Consider the following 20,569-nt stretch of genomic DNA (forward strand, 5'->3'; position numbering starts at 1 on the left):
GAGTGTTTGTTGAGCAGCTCTGGCAGGCCTAGATAGCCTAGGGGCCTCAGAATCACGGCAACCTTCCGCCCTCAGCCTCATGTGGGTTGGGAGTACCGCCCGTGTGTGTGTGTGTGTGTGTGTGTGTGTGTGTGTGTGTGTGTGCGCGCGCGCGCCAGCCACAGACCCCAGCTCCCCTCGAGGCCCAGGGAAGCTGCCGTGGGTCCAGGACACAGCGGTCCACCTGCTCAGCAGAAACAGGGCTACAGGCACACTAGTGTCTCACAGACCAAAAGGACACATGACTAGCTTAGGTAACCGCTAGCACCCATCTAAAGAAAGCCCCAGGCCGGTGTGGAGCTGCCTGGAAGACAATAACCCCTGACATAGCGCGCCAGTGCTTATCTTGGAGAGCTTGGGCATGCTTTTTTATGCCATTCACCCATGCAGCAGCCCTGACGTAAGCGCCTCAACCAGGCTCCATGAACATGAAATGCCAGTCACGGCGAGAAGAGCAGGCTCGCCTTCCTGGGAGCAGCGTGAGTCTCTGCCACACATTGTTCTACAAAATACTCCATTGTAGCGCCACACTCAGTCCTGAAGTCAGCGTTCCACCTGTGTACATGACCAAGCCACACAGCTGGACCCAGGGGCCTCCACACCCCCCTTCCCAGTCTTCTTAGACATAACTATGAAATTTCATGATTTCCATTTAAAGGAAGAAAAAACACAGCTCAAGTTTCCTGCTTGTGGCTGTTTTAATGTCAGAGACGAGTATTCTTAATTACCACCTATTCTTTTATTTATTAGGCTCTACTGAGTAAATTTTTTTCCTTGGAAGAAAATAGCAAACAGCTGCTAGAACATGGCCACATCCCTTCTGAGCTGCGTGAGCGGCTTTGATCACCAGAGCCACTAAAACCGAAAGGCGAGCACGCAAGCGTTTCAGGCCCACATTTCAATCCGCCTCTTTGCATCTAAGGAGCCGGGAGGGAAGGTTAAACAGTATTTATCTGGAATGATTTATGAAAAAAAGAAAAACATTTTTTTTTTACTCCATTAAAATAGCCTTTCAATTTAACCTCGGGAGGCTAGACCCAGACAGGCCCCATTTATCATCCTAAGTTAAATAACGCACAGAAATGGCCAGGCCCAGCGGAGTGGGCTTCAGAACTATTTCAGAAAGTTGGCTAAAGAGCCAAGAGCAACACGGATAAGGAGAAAGAAACTCTGGCTTGTTTTTAAAGAGCCCAGCGGACCCGTGAAACTTCCTACGCTTGTTCTCACTGAGGGCTGACACTTAAGAGGCAGCATGTGCTCTGGGCCTTGGCTTTAAATAGCCAATTAAATTTTATGTAGGTCTATCCTGCTCCTCCAGGAGAGCCAGAAATGTGGCAAGAGGGGGGGCATGCTTTCCCACACAGGTGGACTTCATCTCTCCAAGGGGCACGTGGGACACAGGCTTACAGGGGCTTGTCCACCAGGACTCCATGAAATCCAAAAAGGACAAAGACTCATCGAATGTTCGGCCTGGGCTCTTCTAGGGCCACAAAGACAAGTCACGGGGTTGTCTCAAGAGGGCAAACAGAGCCCAAGGATCAGGACGGTGGCTGTCACCACCAAGGCTCTCTCTACAGCCAGACAGCATGGACGAACAAGCCTCCACTGAGGACCTGCCCAGGTTTCTGTGAGGGTCAGAGCAATGAAAACCCTGTTTAATCACTGAAGGCCTTACTTCAGAACATTCCTAATTAAGGCTCCAAAATAGCTTGGCCAATTTTGCGACCAACAAAGAAGTAGAAAATTCGATGTCCTCTCTTCTGTGATTTCCAAAGACACGTGTAAAAATCCTCTGTGGCCTCAACAAACTTGCTGGAGTTTTTATCAGCAAGGTGTTCCTGGGAAAAGATGTGGTTTATTTCGGTCTCCTATCTTCCACTGCCAAGGGATTCAGGGAGCGCTAGGGTGACACCCACTTCCCTCAGCTGCAGTTCCAGGACTCCCGACACCCTGTAAGGGCCTCTGTGCCTGCACTCAGAAAGTCCTTTTCTGTTAGCACGCGCTAGGCACACTGTGGTGACTGGACTGGATCAGACCTCGGGCACGCCATTTGCTTTAATACCCCCAGGGGGAGGTGGCACAGACCTGTCTCAGAAGTGAGACAGGAAGATTTTTAATTTGAGACTAGCTTGGGCTACAGAGCTGTCCCAAAAACAAATCAAAAGAACCAATGACAACGAGGATCCCCACGGTGTTTACCATCCTGCTGGAGAATTCCAAAACACAGGCACAAAAAGCTGACTCATCTACAAGAAGGCCAACATGGCATCCCGACTTCCGAAAGGACAGAAAAGGAAGACAGGGTTTTATATCTGGACCGAACACCTCATTTTGCAGATTAGGAAACTGAGTCTGATCTCAGGGATACAGAGGCTCAGAGACAGATGGGAGACAGATTTCCAGGCTAATTAGAAGGACAAATGCTGGGAAGGAAGAACATTGCCCTCTCTGATGGATCCTGCCAGGTAGGGCCTATGGGTGGCATTTTGATAAATGAGTAGGTGGGTGTTGGGGTTAGAGAGGGAGGGCAGTGACTCAAACAGCCCAGACTGAGAATCTGCAGTGGGGTGACCGGCTGAAGATGCAGCTAGAACTAGAGAAGCAAGATGAGGCAGGTCTCTGTGGGTCAAGGCTACCGCGGCAGAAACAGTGAGAGTCCAGGCTAACCGGAGCGGCACAGTGAAATACCATCTCACAAACGCTAGCAGGGGCTGGAGGGACCCTGTGTACCGGGTGCCACCGCCACCAAGCCTTAATGTAACCTGAGAAAGCACCGATGGTGAGTTCCCAAGCACTCCTAGGAACCTGCTGTGAGAGTCCAGAAAGCTGCATAGCTGGCCAGCAACGCCAAGTCGGGAACCAAGCACACGCGTCTGCTACGGGTTGTGAGAAACAAAGCTTTGCCCACAAGGTGCTCCCATTCTACTGCCATACTTAATCAGGCAAACAAGTCTGAATTCTCCACAGTGCGCTAATGCAAACGCTAAAGTGAAAGCCAATGGCTCAGAAGTGTTACAGAAAGAGGGGTTCATGCCTCCAGTAGACCCTTAAGGGGCCAGAATTCTGCTTTCTCCCAGGATTCCCAGAAGTCAAAATATTCACCCTTAGTCTGCAGGCAAAGGAGAGCAAGCTACACAAACTTTGAAAGCTATGATAGCTTCTAAGGAAATCAAGGAGAAGACGCAAACATAGTTAAGAAGCCAGTCTGATTTCCTGCCCTGTCCACTGGAGAGGCCGCATTCTGTCAACTGCCCATACCACCACTCCTGTTGACCCCCAAAGGCACGTAGCGTCTTCTCGTCACCTGCTGTACTGACCTTAGGCGACCAGGCCTGCTTGGAGGCAAGGCCAGGATCTACTTTCCTCCATGGCTCTCCCAAGTCTTCCCACAGTGACCCGCTAAGGAGAAGCTAAACACTGGAAGAACTGGCCATCTGACTCTCCAGCCGTCTTCCCTGGTGGAACAGTGTTTGTTTACCAGAAGGGTCAGGAGAACCAAACACACAAAACCTTCTCAGGGACCTTCGCAGAAGGCAGCCTGATGGGGGAAGGGAGCCCCAGGCCTCCTGTGTGATCAAGGCTGTCCAAGGCCTGGGACCCACCAGGCTTTATAACCTTCAGGAGAAGAGAAAGCTGTGTTATCAGACAGAGAGGTGTGGTTTATTTGCACGCTGTTTTCAACATCAAGAAGATAAAACGCCAGGCAAGAGCTTCCTATAAATGTTGGTTTTGAACTTTCCATTGTGTGGAGGAAGTACCCAAAAAGTCATCCAAGTTCAACACTACAAGAGGCTCGCCCAGCTAGTCCCGAGTGGAAAAGACTGATGTCTACTGCCCTGGTTCCCAAAAGGCTCAACTCTTCATTAAAAATTTTCTAAAGGGGTGGAAAAAAAAAAAAAGACGAAAACCATCACTAAGAACATGGTTTGTTCTCTTGTGCAGGAGCTGGTCAGGGAGCTTGTATTTAAAATGACTGTTAGCAGCATCCGTTCTTTAACACAAAAGTAGTAAGAATAGGTCCAGAAGACCTGATCCCCAGGGAAAGACAGGGCTCGTTAAAGACAGATCCCGCCCCCACACACACACTGCCTCCGCTTCCCAAGGAAGTTGCAGAAGCTTCTGGCTTCATGCCCTGCCCGTTCTCAGGACAAACGCTTCCGCGCAATGAGAATAAGTCCACCAGGATGCCTCATCCTGCCCTCGAGGGAGAGGGTCAGCCTGCGGCCTTGGCGAATTCTTAGCAAAAAGCTTTGAAGCAAAGATAGTAAAGCAATTATCGGGAGCTGAGCTGGTCTGGTCCGTACAATCCCGAAGCCACTGTCCGTCCTTCCTCCCTTCCCATTCTTGGAATTACTGGACCAACAGGAGGCCTCACTGGCTTGCAGCTGTGGGATGGCCTGGACTCTAGTTGTTCTTAAAGAGCGCAAGGCGGAGACCTAGAGTCTGCTCCAGCCAGGGACATGCTGGTCTACCCACCCATCTGCCTTTCCACAGCCAGTTTAAGGAAAACATCTGTTGTCCATGGGCTGAGGAGGCACACTCTAACCTAAATAGAAAAAGACAGATAAAACACCGGTGAAAGAGACGTGTTAAAACTACCAAGCCCTACCTGTAAAATAGATTTGCTGCAGCATTCCATCGGCAAACACTTGGTGATACATGGGGGCGGGGGTGGGGCCCTGAGAAGCCAGCAGCCAGCGGCAAAGGCATATATATAAATGCCACAAATCCTACCTACTAACCGCCCAAGGTGCACCCAAAACACTGTAGCTGTTTTATGTGAATCATCTTTTTAGTTGTGAAACAAGAAGCATTGTTTACTACTGCCTCACTTCACAGATTTGAAGGCAGTTTCTAAAAGGTTAAGAATGCCGCCGAAGAGAAACAAACTAGTACCAGTCGGAGAAAGTGGAATTTTCATCCCAGGCTCCACCTAGACAAGAGCACAAAGAGGCCTGCACAGCCGGGAGGGAGCAGCCACTGCCTAAGGCAGCGGGCTAAAGTAACAGGGCCATAAAGGGCACAGGAGTGGGGGCGGGAGGGATGAAATGGAAGGTAAGTACCCCTGTGTGTGCACGTGTGTGCATGTATGAGCACATGTGTGCATATATGAGCATGTGTGTACATGTATGAATGACCTCAGGGGCACCATCTACCTTCTTTATTTTGAGACAGAATCACTCACGGGCCAGGAACTGACCAAATAGGCTAGGAGGGCCTGCCAGTGAGCCCAAGGGATTCTCTTGTCTCCAAGTCCTCAACCCTGAGGTTATAAGTACACTGCCCAGACAGGATTTCTTTTCTTAAACATGGGTTCTGGACATTCAAATCAGGTTGTGTGCGTGCTTTTATTTATGATTTATTACTACATAGTGCCTGTGCAGTTTCTACTCAGACGGTAGCTGTGCGGAGTGATGACCTTTGCCTTCTGTGAGGAACCACAGCTGAACAGAGCCGCATCTGAGAGTCCCTCTACCTCAGCCTGCACAGGACACCCTGTAACAGAGAGGTCGCTGCAGCCTGGGCTCCTCACAGGACCAAAAAGCAAAGAGAAATGAATACTTCACCAAACTGGTCTGGCAACGCAGAGAATACTGGGGGGAGGGAGAAGAAGGGCCACTCCTTCCAGAGGGCAGAATTCTCAGCCGGTGGCAGGTGCTTTCCCAGCTTAGTCTACAATTCCAGAAATCAGCAGCAGCTTTGCTCACTGGAATAGGAAATCCTAGGCCAAGTCCTTGAAAGATGAATTCCGCAGCAAGGATATTAAAAAGGGACAAAGGCCGTTCGCAATGTGTGATACAATTGGCAGTTTTAAAACACAGCCAGTCACTGTGAGGTTCATCTTTCTCCGAGACACTTAATTCACACTCCCTGAACAATGTTCTGTGAAATAAATATAATTTACTGAATCACATCCCATAAATGATTAAATGATGGGTTACCACCGTTAATTCCGACTATTAAATTTCAGACACTCTAGCCAACAGAAATAATGAACGGATTGCCCCCACGTCAGAAACAGGTGTGTTCCAGAGGGCTGTCTCTGTCGGCTGCTTAGAGTCAAGACCGATTTTCTTCCTCTACAATCAACAACCAACGCCGGGACCCGTAGCCAAGATAGAACACCAAAGGTGAGACACAGGGCTGAGGGGTCAAGAGGGGCAATCTCTGTTCTGGGGACCTCGACAGGCTACACCCCCATAATGGCAGGGCACCTTAGTCTCTAGCAACAGATGCTTAGGCTGGGAGGAGACTGAGGCAGGGCTCTCCACAAGCAGCAGGGGTGCTAAGGTTCCTTTTCTGGCCCCTAGGATGTGGGGGTGGAGCTCTTGCTTCACTTGGAAAGTCCTCATACAAGAAGGCCAGGAAGCTCACTTGCTCCCAATTTCCTCATGTAGAATTTTGATGGCTTTCTCAGGATGATGTTCATGGGCCCAACACAGGCTCACACCAGTGAGAGAACTTCCTGGGATAGCAACAAATTAAATCACAATCCACTGAGAGTACCACCCTTTCCTCCAATGCCACCGTGAACATATACATTGCACATCTTTAGACGCAGTTATACTCAATATACATAGACATGCTATGTATAATGCATAAAATACACATATACACGTGATGACACCTACTTGTGTCTGGGAAGTCACAGTAAAACTGCAGCTAAGCTAACCATGTCACTATACATACACGTGACTCATTCATAGATCTGAAAAACAGATCACTCAGAACCAGAATGATCGATGAATGATGCCCCATTGTGAGTGAGCAGTGAGGTACCTGAGCACACAGACCCTCTCTGTAGATCTCACGTCACTAGGCCATCAGTGACCTTCCCAATGCCTGCTGGGAGTGAGGATTGAGGTACCTGAGCACACGGACCCTCTCCGTAGACCTCATGTCACTGGGCCATTGGTGACCTCCCCATTTCCAGGTGCCCACACCCTTGAACAAACCCCTGGCTTACTGGAACTTCAAAGGTCTCCTGGGTGTCATCCAGCATCTGGATTTTGATGGTCATGAGTTTTCCTGAAGGTGTGGGCGGTGGTTTCTGTCCTCGTTCCAAGGTGCTGATCCCCGAATTCTCCGGGGCCCCCAGACGTGATGCGGGGGTGGGCTTCTGTTCTATTTCTCCCATGATGAAAGCAGCTTATATGATATCTGCAGAAAACAGTAAGAGTGATGGGTCAGAAGGAAAGACTCCTCCAAAGCTACTAACGTAACTCTTGCCGCGTCTCCTCCTGCTTTGAGACTCTGCACCAGGTCAAAGACCCTCCACATTCTCCACACAGGAACCAGAGTGTACCTGCTGCCTGAAACGTCACAGTTAGACATTCAGGTCTTTCTGCATGGGGTCCATTTGTACTTTTGCATACTGAATGTCATATTCCTTCCTAGCTTCATGATCAGCTCTCAGTTACTCATGTAACAGACTGGGCTGGGTTCCGCTCTGCCATTGGGTGTCTCCAATCACCAGCTCTACTTTCTACACCTTTAAAGTCGGGTGGGAAGATGCAAACAGGACCTGGGCTGTATTATTAAAGACCACTAATTATCTTGTAGGGCTTGGTCCCATACTAAGAATGCGGTCAGTCTGCAGACGAGAGGGCCCCAACCAAGGCTCCCCAGTTGGTAAACTCAGGAAACACACACGGGGAGAGAGGCAGACGAGACTGTGGCCAGGGCTTTGCTCTCCATTCCTAAAACTCATTCTTTGTTTTGTTTTGTTTTTTCGAGACTGGGTTTCTCGTAGCTTTGGAGCCTGTCCTGAAACTCGCTCTGTAGACCTGGCTGCCTCTGCCTCTCAAGTGCTGGGATTAAAGGCGTGTGCCATCACCACCCAGCCCTTAACCTGTTTTGATGGCAAGAACTTTGCCATTCACCTCCTTCTTGCCATCCAACCCTCCAGCTTGCCCCCTTCCCCAAGAAACCACTGTACGTATTTTAAGTATGGACGCAGGCATTTTTCTACAAACAGACAGTCCTCTGTGCTCCCCAAGCAGTCTGCCTTTCTCTCGTGGTACCCGCCTCTGTCTCTCCTCCCATGCGGTCGCAGGCTCCCCCTGACTGAACACCCTTTCTTCACCTGGAAACTTAACTGCTTTAAACCTCCGATCAAATTTCACTTCCTGGACACTGGGGGCAGAGCTTGGTGCTGTGCTCACTCACGGTTTGACGGCTCCATATGGTCGAATCTTTTTACCTCCTGGCATGCACTTGGCACAAGAAACATCCCCCAAAGTCCCCAATCTTGAGTGTTCTCCGTTTCTCAGTACCTACTGAGTCTCTATTTGGCACAAAGCTCAAAATGGCTGCTGGATGACTGACCGTCAGCAGGGCAGCTGTTTGGATGCAGATTCTATCATCCAGGCACACATGAATGAGATGTCAATTCAAGCTACAGCAGTTGGCGCAGGGCGGGGTCTCTACCCAGGAAGAGGGGGAACTGAACTCAGTTTGACATCAAACCTTGGATAATACATAAAAAAGCAGGAAGAGCCGGGCGGTGGTGGCGCACGCCTTTAATCCCAGCACTTGGGAGGCAGAGGCAGGTGGATCTCTGTGAGTTCGAGACCAGCCTGGTCTACAAGAGCTAGTTCCAGGACAGGCTCCAAAACCACAGAGAAACCCTGTCTCGAAAAACCAAAAAAAAAAAAAAAAAAAAAAGCAGGAAGCATAGATAGGAAAGATATTCTAGAAAAGTGCACAGCGCTTTGTGGGGGTACCTAAGAGAGTGTGGGGCTGGGGAGAGAGCTGCTGGCAAAACACACGTGCCAGGCTCATCCCCGGGACTGAGGAAGCAGAGATGGGAAGGCCCTCGGAGCGCACAGGCTAACCACAAGCAGATCAGTGAACCCCATGTTAAGAGAGATCCTGTCTCAAAAACAAGGTGGAGAGCAGCTGAGGTGAACACCCCACATGGATCTGGGACCTCCATGCATGTACACTCCTACATACATGAGCACATACATGTACACCACTACATACATGAGTGCATGTATGTACACTCTACATACATGAGCACATGCACGCACACCACTACATATATGAGTACATACATATACGCTCCTACATGCATGAGTACACACATGTACACTGCTGCATACATGAGTACACACATGTACACTCCTACATACATGAGTATATACATGTACACTCCTACAAACATGAATACATGTGTGTACACTCTACACACATGAGCACATACACGCATACCACTACATACATGGGCACACACATGTACACTCCTACGTGCATGAATACATATGTGTACACTCTACAAACACGAGTACATGTGCACTGCTACATACATGAGTGCATGCATGTACACTGCTACATACATGAGTGCATGCATGTACACTGCTACATACATGAGTGCATGCATGTACACTCTACACACATGAGCACATACAGGTACAGAGAAGGAGCCGCTGGAGGAGGAAGGAAAGGAAGAGATGAAGAAAGGAAGCAGAGGGAGAAAGGAGGGAGGGAGGGACAGGAGAAAGAGCAGGAAGGGGAACGAGATGGCAAGTCGGAAGGATAGTGTGTGAGGTAAACTTTGTCAGCGGGCCAAAAGTAGACAACCGAGACCCTCAAAGGCCTGGCTGGAAACACAGTCGGCAGCACTGAGCCACAAGGGCAGGCACAAGGACACCACTGAAACCCAACTTTAGGAAAACGGGGCGGAAGAGGACATATGACATGGGAACTGGGGGGAGGGGGGAGGGAACCCAACTTCAAAGCAACTGTAATGACTCATACATGAGGTAATAACTTGGACAGAGAAATGGAAATAGAAAGATTGCATGATATGTCCGCTTTTGTGGACAGTTACATGGCTAGCAACTGGGAGAATGGGCGAGATTGGGGTGATGGGAAAGTGTGAAGTCAGGCACGAGGAAGGCACAGTACGGGAGTGGCCCACCTTGGGCTTTCGTGGAGGGAGGGAGGGATGAGCACAGGCTCCGGGCTCAGCGCTCATCTTACTGTGTTTTAGTTAGGAATTCTAATGTTGTAATGAAACACCATGGCCAAAACGCAAGCTGGGGAGGAAAGGGTTTATTTGGCTCACACTTCATCACTGTAGAAGTCAGAACCGGAACTCAAACAGGGCAGGAACCAGAAGGCAGGAACTGATGCAGAAGCCATAGAGGAGAGCTGATTACTGGCTTGTGTCCCATGTCCACCTTCTAATAAAACTCAAGACCACCAGCCCAGGGACAGCACCACCCACCACGTGCTGGGCCCTCCCCCACTGATCACTAAAAGAGAAAATGCCTGACAGCTGGATCTCAAGACGGCGTTTCCTCAACCGAGGCTCTTCCTCTCGGATGGCTCTAGCTTGTGTCAAGTTGACACACAAAACCAGCCAGGACACTGTATAAGTAAAAATCATGGGTATGAACAAAGGGGGTGATTACGGAACCCCCAAAGCAGAAACCATGTCTGACCATGAAGGTCAGTGGAGGACAAGAAGCCAGAAAGAATGGAGGGAGGATACAGAGGCACTGAGTGACAGAGACAGCCAGGAAGGGGGCCTCACAGGGTCACGAGGTGGCAGGCATGGAGCAGAGGCTGCATCTGCTGCCTCTGGAACAAGCCACACTCCAGCTCTGATCCTTGGCTGGGAAGCCTCATTCCAGTAGGTTCCCTGCCCGGCTCATCCTGCTCCCTCTCCTGTAGAGGCAAGTCCCCAGAAGTTTCTCCGGAGCTTCCTAATGGGACTCACATCTCTTCATGGTAAAATCCTTCACAGTCTCAAATACACAGAGAGTGGTCCAGGGACACCAGAGCAGAGCACAGAGCCCCGTCCACAATCAATATCACTGACCCCTTCATAATCTCACAATACACAGAGTAGTCCAGAGACATGAGCAGAGCCTGGAGACCCACCCACCATCTACATCACTGACCCCCCTTCATAATCTCAAATACACGGAGTGGTCCAGAGACACCAGAGAAAAGCACAGAGCCCCACCCACCATCTGCACCAGACTCCAGTGATTAGGATCTACATCCCATGACGCACCAGAAAGGGACATGAGCACATTTTAGGAAGTTCCTTGCCACTTGCTTGTCCCACCCCCATTACCCGACAATGAAACAGGTGAGAGGCCACTACTGATTTCTAATAGAACCCTGAAAGGCTGGGTCCCAGGACAGGAAACGGTCAGTTACAGACCAGCTTTAGGAGGACAGGCCACTCCTTCCTACACACCCACTGCAGATTCTAATTGGTTAGCCGATGTCTTTTAGTCTCTGGCACAAATAAACGTTCACCAAACTCCTACAATCCGCTTGGTTGTGCGGTCTAGGCTCTAGCAGCTCACCTCAATGTACTGGAGACAAGACTGCCGACCTACAGTTTTGAACGTGGTATCTCCTGTGGCGCGGAAGACAGAACACCCAAGGGTGCTCAATGTGTCGGGTGTGGGTGCTGATGTATGAAGTCAACTGGGCTCAAGACTGTCTCCATAAACCATGCAAAATGACCAGCACAGATGTGTTCTTATTTGATGTCTCGTGGTTAAAAAAAAATACAATCTTCTGAGCAGACCACACTTGCAGTCAAGCTTTTCTTCCCTATTTCAGCCTTGTGTGTGTGTGTGTGTGTGTGTGTGTGTGTGTGTGTACACTGAGTGCTGAACCCCAGCCAGGGAGCTGATGCCAGGCAGGAAGGGAGGGACCCTATTCTCCCACATCACTCCCCCACCCAAGCAAGGTGCTGGAGTTAGAGCCCAACCCTCCCAGCTCTCCCCCCCCCCCCCCAGCCCTGCCTACAAACACACCTTTTGTTCTTCTCTCCCGAGAGGAATGCCTTCAGTCAGTCCGGAGACCCTCCAGTGTCTGTACACTCTGTTCTTCGCACCTTGGCATCTAAGCTTCTGCTGGAGTCTGTGCTGAGGAGACCTGGTATCTTAACTTTCCTTCTCCACAGCCCTCAGCTGACCCCATCCTGTATTACCTCTGAGTATCGTCATTTCCCAGAGGATGTCGTGCTTGCCTTCTGTTCCCGTGCTAGCATGTGGACGGTTGAACATAAAAAGCCCTGCTGAATTCACATGGAAACCCAGGCAGGTTCCCAAGACACTAAGCGAGCCCAGAGAACATCACAGGATGCTTTAAGTGCTCACATCCGAACGAGAAACCCACAATCCTGCAACATTGTCTTCTGGGGAAACAAACCTGTGCATATGTTGACTGGGTTCTGTTCGCCTCTGCTGACTTCTCCAGACCCAGAATTCCCTGAGGGACCGTCAACAGAGAACAAGTTACCAGGACTGTGGCATTCCACATCTGAAAGTTAGGAGCTTACAGAGCTGCCTTACTCCTCACGGCTCCTTGAAACTTTACTTCAACTGAGTAAAGGAACAAAAGGTTTGTCTGGCAGAGAAACAAGCTAGAGCTGTCCTGCCGCAAAATCCCTGCTGAAAGAGTTCCTCTTGGAACTCACCCAAAAGCAATAAGGAGCTCAACATAAAACACACACTCCTTCCCTGAGATGCGGAGACATCTGGACTCCCAAGGGGTGGCCAGACTTCAGGGAAGGCCAGAGAGATGGACGTGCCTGCTGCAGATCTCAGACCAATGGAAAGCCTGGTTTTCCTAAACAGACAGAATACCCCTGGCTACACCGGCAGCGGTGTTCTCAGAGGGCAGAGCAGCTTCCCTGGGCACAGGCAGGATGCAGGGAGGAACCCCATAAGCAAGCCATATGGAGAGAGGAAAACCTCACACTGAGGCAGGGGAAGAAGGGAAGGCTGAGACCACAGGATAAACACTGCCGGTCTTCACCAAGTGTTTCTGCAACACACAGCAGGAGGCAGAAGAACGGCCCTAGCAGCCTCCAGGTGTGAGATTCCTACAAACAGCTAGCTGATAAAACAACAAACAAACAAACAAAGCAAACGGGAAGACAAGCCCTCCTCTATTAACCAAGATGGCTCCTGATAAGATACTGGGAGAAGAAAGCCAACAGTGGGCAGGGCACACCTGAAATTCCAGCTTTTGGGAGGCAGAACCAAGAGCACAGTTAAGTTTGAAGCCAGCCTAGGGCTATGTAGCAAGACACCCTGTCTCAAAATGACAAAAACAAAACAGAAAGCAGTCATACAAATGTCAGAATGTCACCAACTGAAATGTCACTTGCAACAGACTGAAATTTTGCCTAGAGTGGACTTGGTGGCACACAACTGAAATCTGAACACCTGGAGGCAGGGCAGAGACAGGAGGGTCTGCGGCTGGAGGCAGCTCCACCTGCTGAACTGCCCAAACACACCATCATAAATCCATGAAGCTTCAAAAGTGAATGAGATCACACACAAAAGCAGATAAGGGCCTAGGAAAACCAAGAACAGCAGCAGGAAACAAGCAGAGAGGTACACAGGGTGGTTAGTAAACAGGAATAAAATTTCCAACCCCAAATCTGAAACATTACCAATCCAAAACTTTGGTAGACAGCGTCTCACTAGGTAACTCTGGCTCCCCTGGAACTTGCTAGGTAGACCAGTTGACCTCAAAATCACTGCCTGCCCCTGTCTCCTAGCAACAGGACTAAAGGTGTACAAGAACAAGGCCCAAATCCAACTTTCTAAGCACCATGATGGCCCCAGTGGGAAATTCCAGATGGCACCCTGTGTGACAGACAGGAACACTCAATACTTACATTTGGGCTCTCCACATAAGACGGAACAGCAAGCCACCTTGTGTTTGGAGCGTAAGAGCTCATCCCAAAATATTCCAGTATCTAAACAATCCACAAGCTAACCCACTTGAGGTCTTGGAGATTTGGGATAAAAAGTCTCCAGCCAGTATCACAAAAATGCGGGTCAAATGGAAAGCTGCTAAAAGGAGCTGTGTTCTGATGAAATGGTGGGCACTTAAGGGAAAGTGCTTAAGGGAGATAGAAGGGCTGAAAACAGAAGAAAAAAACAAGATACAGAAGACAAGGTGTGATCTGCACGCCCCAGAAGACTCAAGAAAGGGGGTCCAAAGTTTAAAAAAAAAAAAAAAAAAAGTTGTTTAGGGCATGATTTAGGAAAATATTCCAGAAGTAAGAGACAAGTTTTCAGCGCATTTGAGGATGGGAGACAGCTCAGTAGGTAAAGCACCTGCCACCAAGGCTAATGACCCGAATTCAGCACCTGGGACCCACAAGCATGGTGAGATTGTGCTGTAACAAAGCCTGCCTGAAGATCAGAGTGCACAGCCAGCCACGCTGGTCAGCCATAGAAGCCAGGCATCCGGTGGAGCGAAGAACTAGTGGCTGGCTGCTCTGCCTCTCTGATCTTTCAGCATTTACCCCTATATCTGACTCGGAGTTTTTATTATTAAGACCGATTAGAATTCACGTTCCACAAGGCTGATGGGAAACTGATCTTCACAAAGCATGCTGTAGCTCCAAACATACAAACAAACGCAACAGGAAATTTAAAAACATCTTCAGGAGCAACCACACCCTGATAGTAAGTAACGACCACCACCAAGACATAATGAAAAATTATTTAGGCACCTGAGCAAGACACTCAGAAAAGAGAACAAAGGCATGATTTCTCCACAGCCACATCCAAAGACTAAGTGCCAAAAATAACCCCAAACATTTGGAGACTCAAAAATTTAAGCAAGGGCAAAGATGCGCTCAAATACAATCAGCTTAATGTGCTAAATGGGTGAGAACTCTGAGGAACGTGACTCACACCCTTTAAAAAGAAACTACTAGATGATAAACTTCAAGAAAATAAGAAGTAGCCATAATCAATAAAAAAAATCGTTCATTCAGATGCCACTTACGCTGTAAGAGAAAGGCTGAAACAATTATAACGGCTGTAAGACACCAAAACTCCTGAAAACAAAGAATACAACTAAAACCCGGTAGGAAAAGTAGAAACCAAAAACAGCGGAAAGTTCGTGTTTTAAAACCGCGATAGGGTCTGTCTCTAGAGATGTACGATGGCCAGCACCATTAATTAGGAAATGCAAATTACACCACGGCAGGGTGTTACTGCATATCCACTATAATGGCTCTAGTTTTAGAAAGACAATAGTGTTATCAAGAATGTAAAGAAATGGGAACTCCTCCCATACTGCCAATGGCCGAGGGGAATAAAAACAGTACAGGGTGAAGAACATTCTGGAAGCTTTTTAAAAGTTTGCTCATAAATTTAGCATCCAATCCATAAAACCCTTCCACTAATAACTCAGAAATTTCACTCCTAGGCATCTCCCCAAGACGAAGGGATGGATGGATGGATGGATGGACGGACGGACGGACGGACGGACGGACGGACGGACCCAAACGTTCATCAACTGGCTTGGTACAGAAACTAAAGTGTGGCAACATCTACACAAAAGGAACATTATTCAGCAACAAGAAAATCAGTGTTGATACACAATGTGAATGAACCCCCACGGCCCCCCATAAAAGATCTTACAACATAAAGGAGGCCAGAGACAAGACGATACACACGTGATCCTATTTTCCTTCTAAAGCAAAGGCTCAAAGGCCACCCACATGTAATAAGCCTGAGCAACAGGCCAAACAGTTTATAATTAATATAAATTTCTGTGTGTTTATTTGGGACTGAATGGCTGTGGGACTGGGTGGGACAGAAACTTATGTCTACACTGGGAGGCATTTTATGTCTAAACCATAAGAATCTGTGTTGGTTCCTATGGACACAGAACCCTCTAGATTCTAGAGTCTAGAAGAACAGCAAAGCATTAGGAAGCAGGCTGATGCACTGTTGCAGCTGCCTGGTCATCTTAGTTAGGCTTTCTATTGCTGCAACGAAACACCACGACCAAAAAGCAAGTTGGGAAGAATGGGTTTATTTGGCTCACAATTTCACAGCACTGTTCATCACTGAAGGAAATCAGGACAGGAACTAAACAGGACAGGATCCTGGAGGCAGGAGCTGATACAGAGGCCATGGAGGCTGCTGCCTTTCAAATAACTCTAGTTTGTGCCAAGCTCACACAGGACTTGGCAGCACACTGGTGAAGGCTAACACGGGGAGAGGGGCATCTGAAACTCATTCTTTATTGCACGTTTTTCCTGACGTTTTGAGTTTTGTGAAACAGTAATGGGGAGATGGTTCAGCGATAAAGAAAGTCCACTACATAAGCCTGAGGACGTGAGTTTGGATCTCTAGAACCCCAAGAAAGGCCAGGCACGGCAGCCCCAGCAATGAGTGGGGGAGGAGACAGGAACCAAGTAGATAAAATAACAGGCCCTAGGTTCAGCCAGAGATCCCGCCTTAAAAATAAAAGATAGACTGATAGATTGATAGATAGATGATAGGGTAGATAGACGATAGATGATAGATAGATAGATAGATAGATAGATAGATAGATAGATAGATAGATTGATTGATAGATAGATGATAGACAGATAGATGATAGGGTAGATAGACAATAGATAGATGATAGACGATAGACAGATAGACAGATAGACAGATAGACAGATAGATGACAGACTGATAGATTGATAGATTGATAGATAGATGATAGGGTAGATAGACGATAGATAGATAGATAGATAGATAGATAGATAGATAGATAGATGATAGATAGATAGATAATAGATTGATTCTATCAATTCTGTTTCACAATCCTGACAAACTATGATTTTCAGGACTCCCATGAGAGGAGGAAGTCGACTCCTGACAGCTGTCCTCTGGCCACACGCACACAAACAAATGCAATAAAAACAAAAAACTCACTTTTGCAAAATTATATCCTATATTACCTACTAGGGTATACGTAAATAACTTTTCCTTTCTTGGTACTGCTGAGGATTCTAGCCCCACCTAGAGCATCAATCTATGACATACAATCAGTGAAAAGGGCCACCTATAAATCAAAACGGCGGAAAGGAACTGTCTGTGCACAGCATGCCTCCCTTCCAGTTTCAAAAGTAAGCGGCTTACATGGTCCAGCTTAAGACAAACGCATCCCAAGTTGTTCCTCACAGGAGAAACCCCAGAGGAAGATTGGCAGGAGCGGGAGAGGCTGCCACCTGGAGCCCCTGGGACATCTCTGGAGGCCACACATGGAGAGCACAGAAGTGTGCGAAAGTGCCATGCTGTGGGACCAAAGTCAGGTGTGTCAGACACCTGGCAGCACAATGAACAGAGAGTGTGGCTGTCCCCAACAGCTCAGTCCATCCAGGACAAAGACACCCTGTGTTCCTGGTCCCCTCGCCAGGCCCCAGGAGGAGGGGGTGGGTGGAGACAAACCAGACCTCTGCCTGCCAGGGACAGCACCTCCAGAGACCACACAGCTCAACCTGGCTTCTCCCGGGCACTTTATGAAGGTGTTCTGAGAGCGTTCAGCAGCAGCCATGGCAGCTGACAGATTTTCCTATCTGAGCAACAGAAACAACTGTCTACCACCCAGGTGGTTCAGAAGGGAGGGTGGCTCTGAGCTGCTGACTGTCCAGGAATGGGGTCATCTCTGCGTGGCATGGTCTATCCAGCAGCTGGGAGGGAAAGAGGGACTAAGAAAATACAACTTTAAACCAGTGCTGGGTGCATCCCCACAGGAGAAGCAGGAGTGTCAGAAGTTCAAGGTCATTCTCAGCTACATAATGACCCTGCAGCACCCGAGAGCGTCTGGGGGAAAATATTTATTTTAATTAAATCTAAATTAAATACTTGTGGGAGAATGCTCTTGTACACTGTAAAGATTTGTCACTTGTATAGGTTTAATAAAACACTGGCCAGTAGCCAGGCAGGAAGTATAGGTGGGACAAGCACACTAGGAGAATTCTGGGAAGAAAAAAGGCAGGGACGCAGTCACCAGCCAGACACAGAGGAAGTAAGATGAAAATACCTGAGTAAGGTACCAAGCCACAAGGCTAAACATAGACAAGAATTTTGTTAAGTTGTAAGAGCTAGTTAATAATAAGCCTGAGCTAATAGGGCAGCCAGTTTATAATTAATATAAGCCTCTCTCTCTCTCTCTCTCTCTCTCTCTCTCTCTCTCTCTCTCTGTGTGTGTGTGTGTGTGTGTGTGTGTGTGTGTGTGTGTGTGTGCGTGTGCGTTTGGACTGTGGGACCAGGTAGGACAGAAATTTCTACAAACACTTCCAAAAATTTCTAGAGAACACTTCTAAAGACACTGAACAAAAGGAACATTTCTATTCTTTTAGTGTTTTCACACATTACTTCAGAAATCAAATTTAGGTCTCCAGTACTTGTACCCTAGGGAAGAAAAAAAATTCAAATGTCCATGTCCTTAACTAAAAACCTGAGTTTAATCAAGGTCAAGTAAAATGTCCAGAAAGCCAGCTATGCACCTCACTATTCTTCAGTCATTGTTCCACTCAAACTAAACAGTGCTCAGCCCACTGGGCCCTGTGACATGACACTGTGTGCTCGCCCCTCCTTCCTGCAAGCTGTCCCCACCTCCGGCAGACCCCTCCTGATTCCTCTCCTCTTTCCCTCACTCTATTCCCCTGGAGTTAGATGTGTATTGCTAACTTATATTCACATGCTGTCAAGGCCTTTCTCCTCTTCCTGCCTTAGCAGCAAGATTCCAGGTGCCAGGGGCACAGAATGGCTTCTATGTCCCCTGTGATGTGACATCAGGTCTCTTGTTTCAATGGAAGAGAGGACCTGGAGTCTAAGTCAGTGGGGCAGGGGGTCTGGGCACTCTGGATCTCTTCCTCGCCTGCCATCTCTGCAGAGCCACTCTTGAGTGATACGAGGGCAGTTCCACCTGAGAGCCCATTAGACACCAGTTCTTCATCTCAGCCAGAACCCACGTCTGTGTGTTAGGAAGCCTTTGAGTGGTCCAATGCAGGCTCTAGCCTAGGACTCACTGTTCATTTCTGTTCTATTGAGACAGGACCCCACAGTCCCTACATTGGCTTAGAACTCATTACACAACTGACAATGACCTTGAACTCTTGACCTTCCAGTCTCTCTCCCAAATGCCCCATGTGGTGGGATGACAGGTATGTGCCACCTCCCCAGCTTGGAATCACAGTCCTGATGCCACACCTGATGCTCAGAGGGTCAGTGCGACAAGATGTGAGTGTAGGCCCATCATCATTAACACAAACTGACCCCTTCCCCAAGAGCTCACCTCTCTGCCTGGGAAACCTCCACACACACTGAAGAAAGTGTCTGCTTCTCACAGCTCATAGCATGAAAAGAGGCCAACCCATGCCAATCAATTTCCAATTTACACTCTAATCTTCTCTCAGCGAAGAGGCTACCTTTGTTGACACTCCCACTGATTCGAGTGAGCACGTGGCATTTCAAGGATGCGCAAGGATGGGCAATGAAAGCCCCTTTGTCCCCACAGGAGAGCAGGAAACCAGGGCAGAAAAGAAAAACCCAGAAAACCACAAAACAAAGCAATAATTCAAATTCTGAAGACAGTCAGCTGCAGATTCTGATTGCCAAACATTCCTTCAGCCCCATTTCACCTCCATGTAAAAAAAGCCGTGTTTGTCTGCTTCCTACGGAAATGACAAAACCCCTGACCAAAAGAAATGGGGGGGGCTCATTTCTTCTTTCATCTTAGACTTTACATTTCATCCATCATGAAAGAAAGTCAGGGCAGGAACTGTTGTAGAGACCATGGGAAAATGTTGTTTACTGGCTTGCTCCCCCAGACATATTCAGCCTGTTTTCTTCTATACGCCAGGACCACCTGCCAGGGTTGACTTCTGTAGCCGAGCCCTCCCCATCAATCATTAATCAAGAACATGCCCCCAAAGATTTGTCCACAGGTCAGTCTGATGGAGGTTCCTCTGCCCAGATGACTCTACAGCTGTGTCAAGTTGACAAAAGACGAACCAGGACAGCCAGGGTGAAGAGAATGTCAGGTGCATGCGGATTCCTGTGAGGGCACCACAGCTGCCAGCCCCTCTCAGTATCCCAAGAACAAAGTCCCAACAATGTCATCTGGGCACATTTCTTAGGCTGAGCCAAACTCGCTCTCTAATCACAGGCTCTTGCCAAAAAGTCCTCTTCCTAAACGACACAGGACAGCCTCTCCAAACGTGGGGAGAGCCCAACCCCTGGAGGCCTGGCCCACAGTGGAGGCAAATCACAAGCAGCCACCCGACATCTAAGGTATACTGTCACCTGAGGGTCACCCGCGATGGACTCATCACCATGAGCAGGCATTTGCAGGGCTCCCCACAATGCAGTCATTGCACGGGTACTTTACGGGATGGGCAACCCATGATTTGTTTCTATCAAAATGGGTCTGTCCTTACGAAGGTGGAAGAGAGAGGACGAGAGGGAGGAGTAGATGCTCCAAGCTGATTGTGAAGCTACATGCTTACTTCAGACACGGGACAGTCCCTGAGGATCTGCCACCTGAGTTGGACCCTGAAAACAGGAACAGGTTGGATATAGGGGTCCACACCTGTAATTCCAGAGCCTGAGAGGGGGTCATAGGAACTCTGTGAATTGGAGGCCACCCTGAGCTACATGAGGCAGTGCTGTATCGGAAAGGGGAAAACACAAATGGTTTTTAAGGATCAGTGGTGGCAGGTGGCCCAAGTGTTGTC

The 20,569-nt window shown here is 48.5% G+C and overlaps 2 protein-coding genes across 2 annotated transcripts in view; one reads left to right on the plus strand and one right to left on the minus strand.

Annotated features, from left to right (window-relative positions):
* Stk24 (serine/threonine kinase 24) overlaps nucleotides 1-20,569 on the plus strand; it is a 266,096-nt gene that overhangs the window by 236,338 nt on the left and 9,189 nt on the right. The gene's annotated exons all lie outside the window — the stretch shown is intronic.
* The window catches only part of Farp1 (FERM, ARH/RhoGEF and pleckstrin domain protein 1), a 216,773-nt gene that overhangs the window by 148,693 nt on the left and 47,511 nt on the right, over nucleotides 1-20,569 (minus strand). The window contains exon 2 of the mRNA XM_057785936.1: nucleotides 7,007-7,200. Within this exon, the coding sequence (XP_057641919.1) occupies nucleotides 7,007-7,177 (171 nt within the window). The 5' untranslated portion in view covers nucleotides 7,178-7,200. The remainder of the gene's footprint in view (nucleotides 1-7,006; nucleotides 7,201-20,569) is intronic.

This window comes from Chionomys nivalis, chromosome 12 (assembly GCF_950005125.1).
Source record: "Chionomys nivalis chromosome 12, mChiNiv1.1, whole genome shotgun sequence".
Lineage (NCBI taxonomy): Eukaryota > Metazoa > Chordata > Mammalia > Rodentia > Cricetidae > Chionomys > Chionomys nivalis.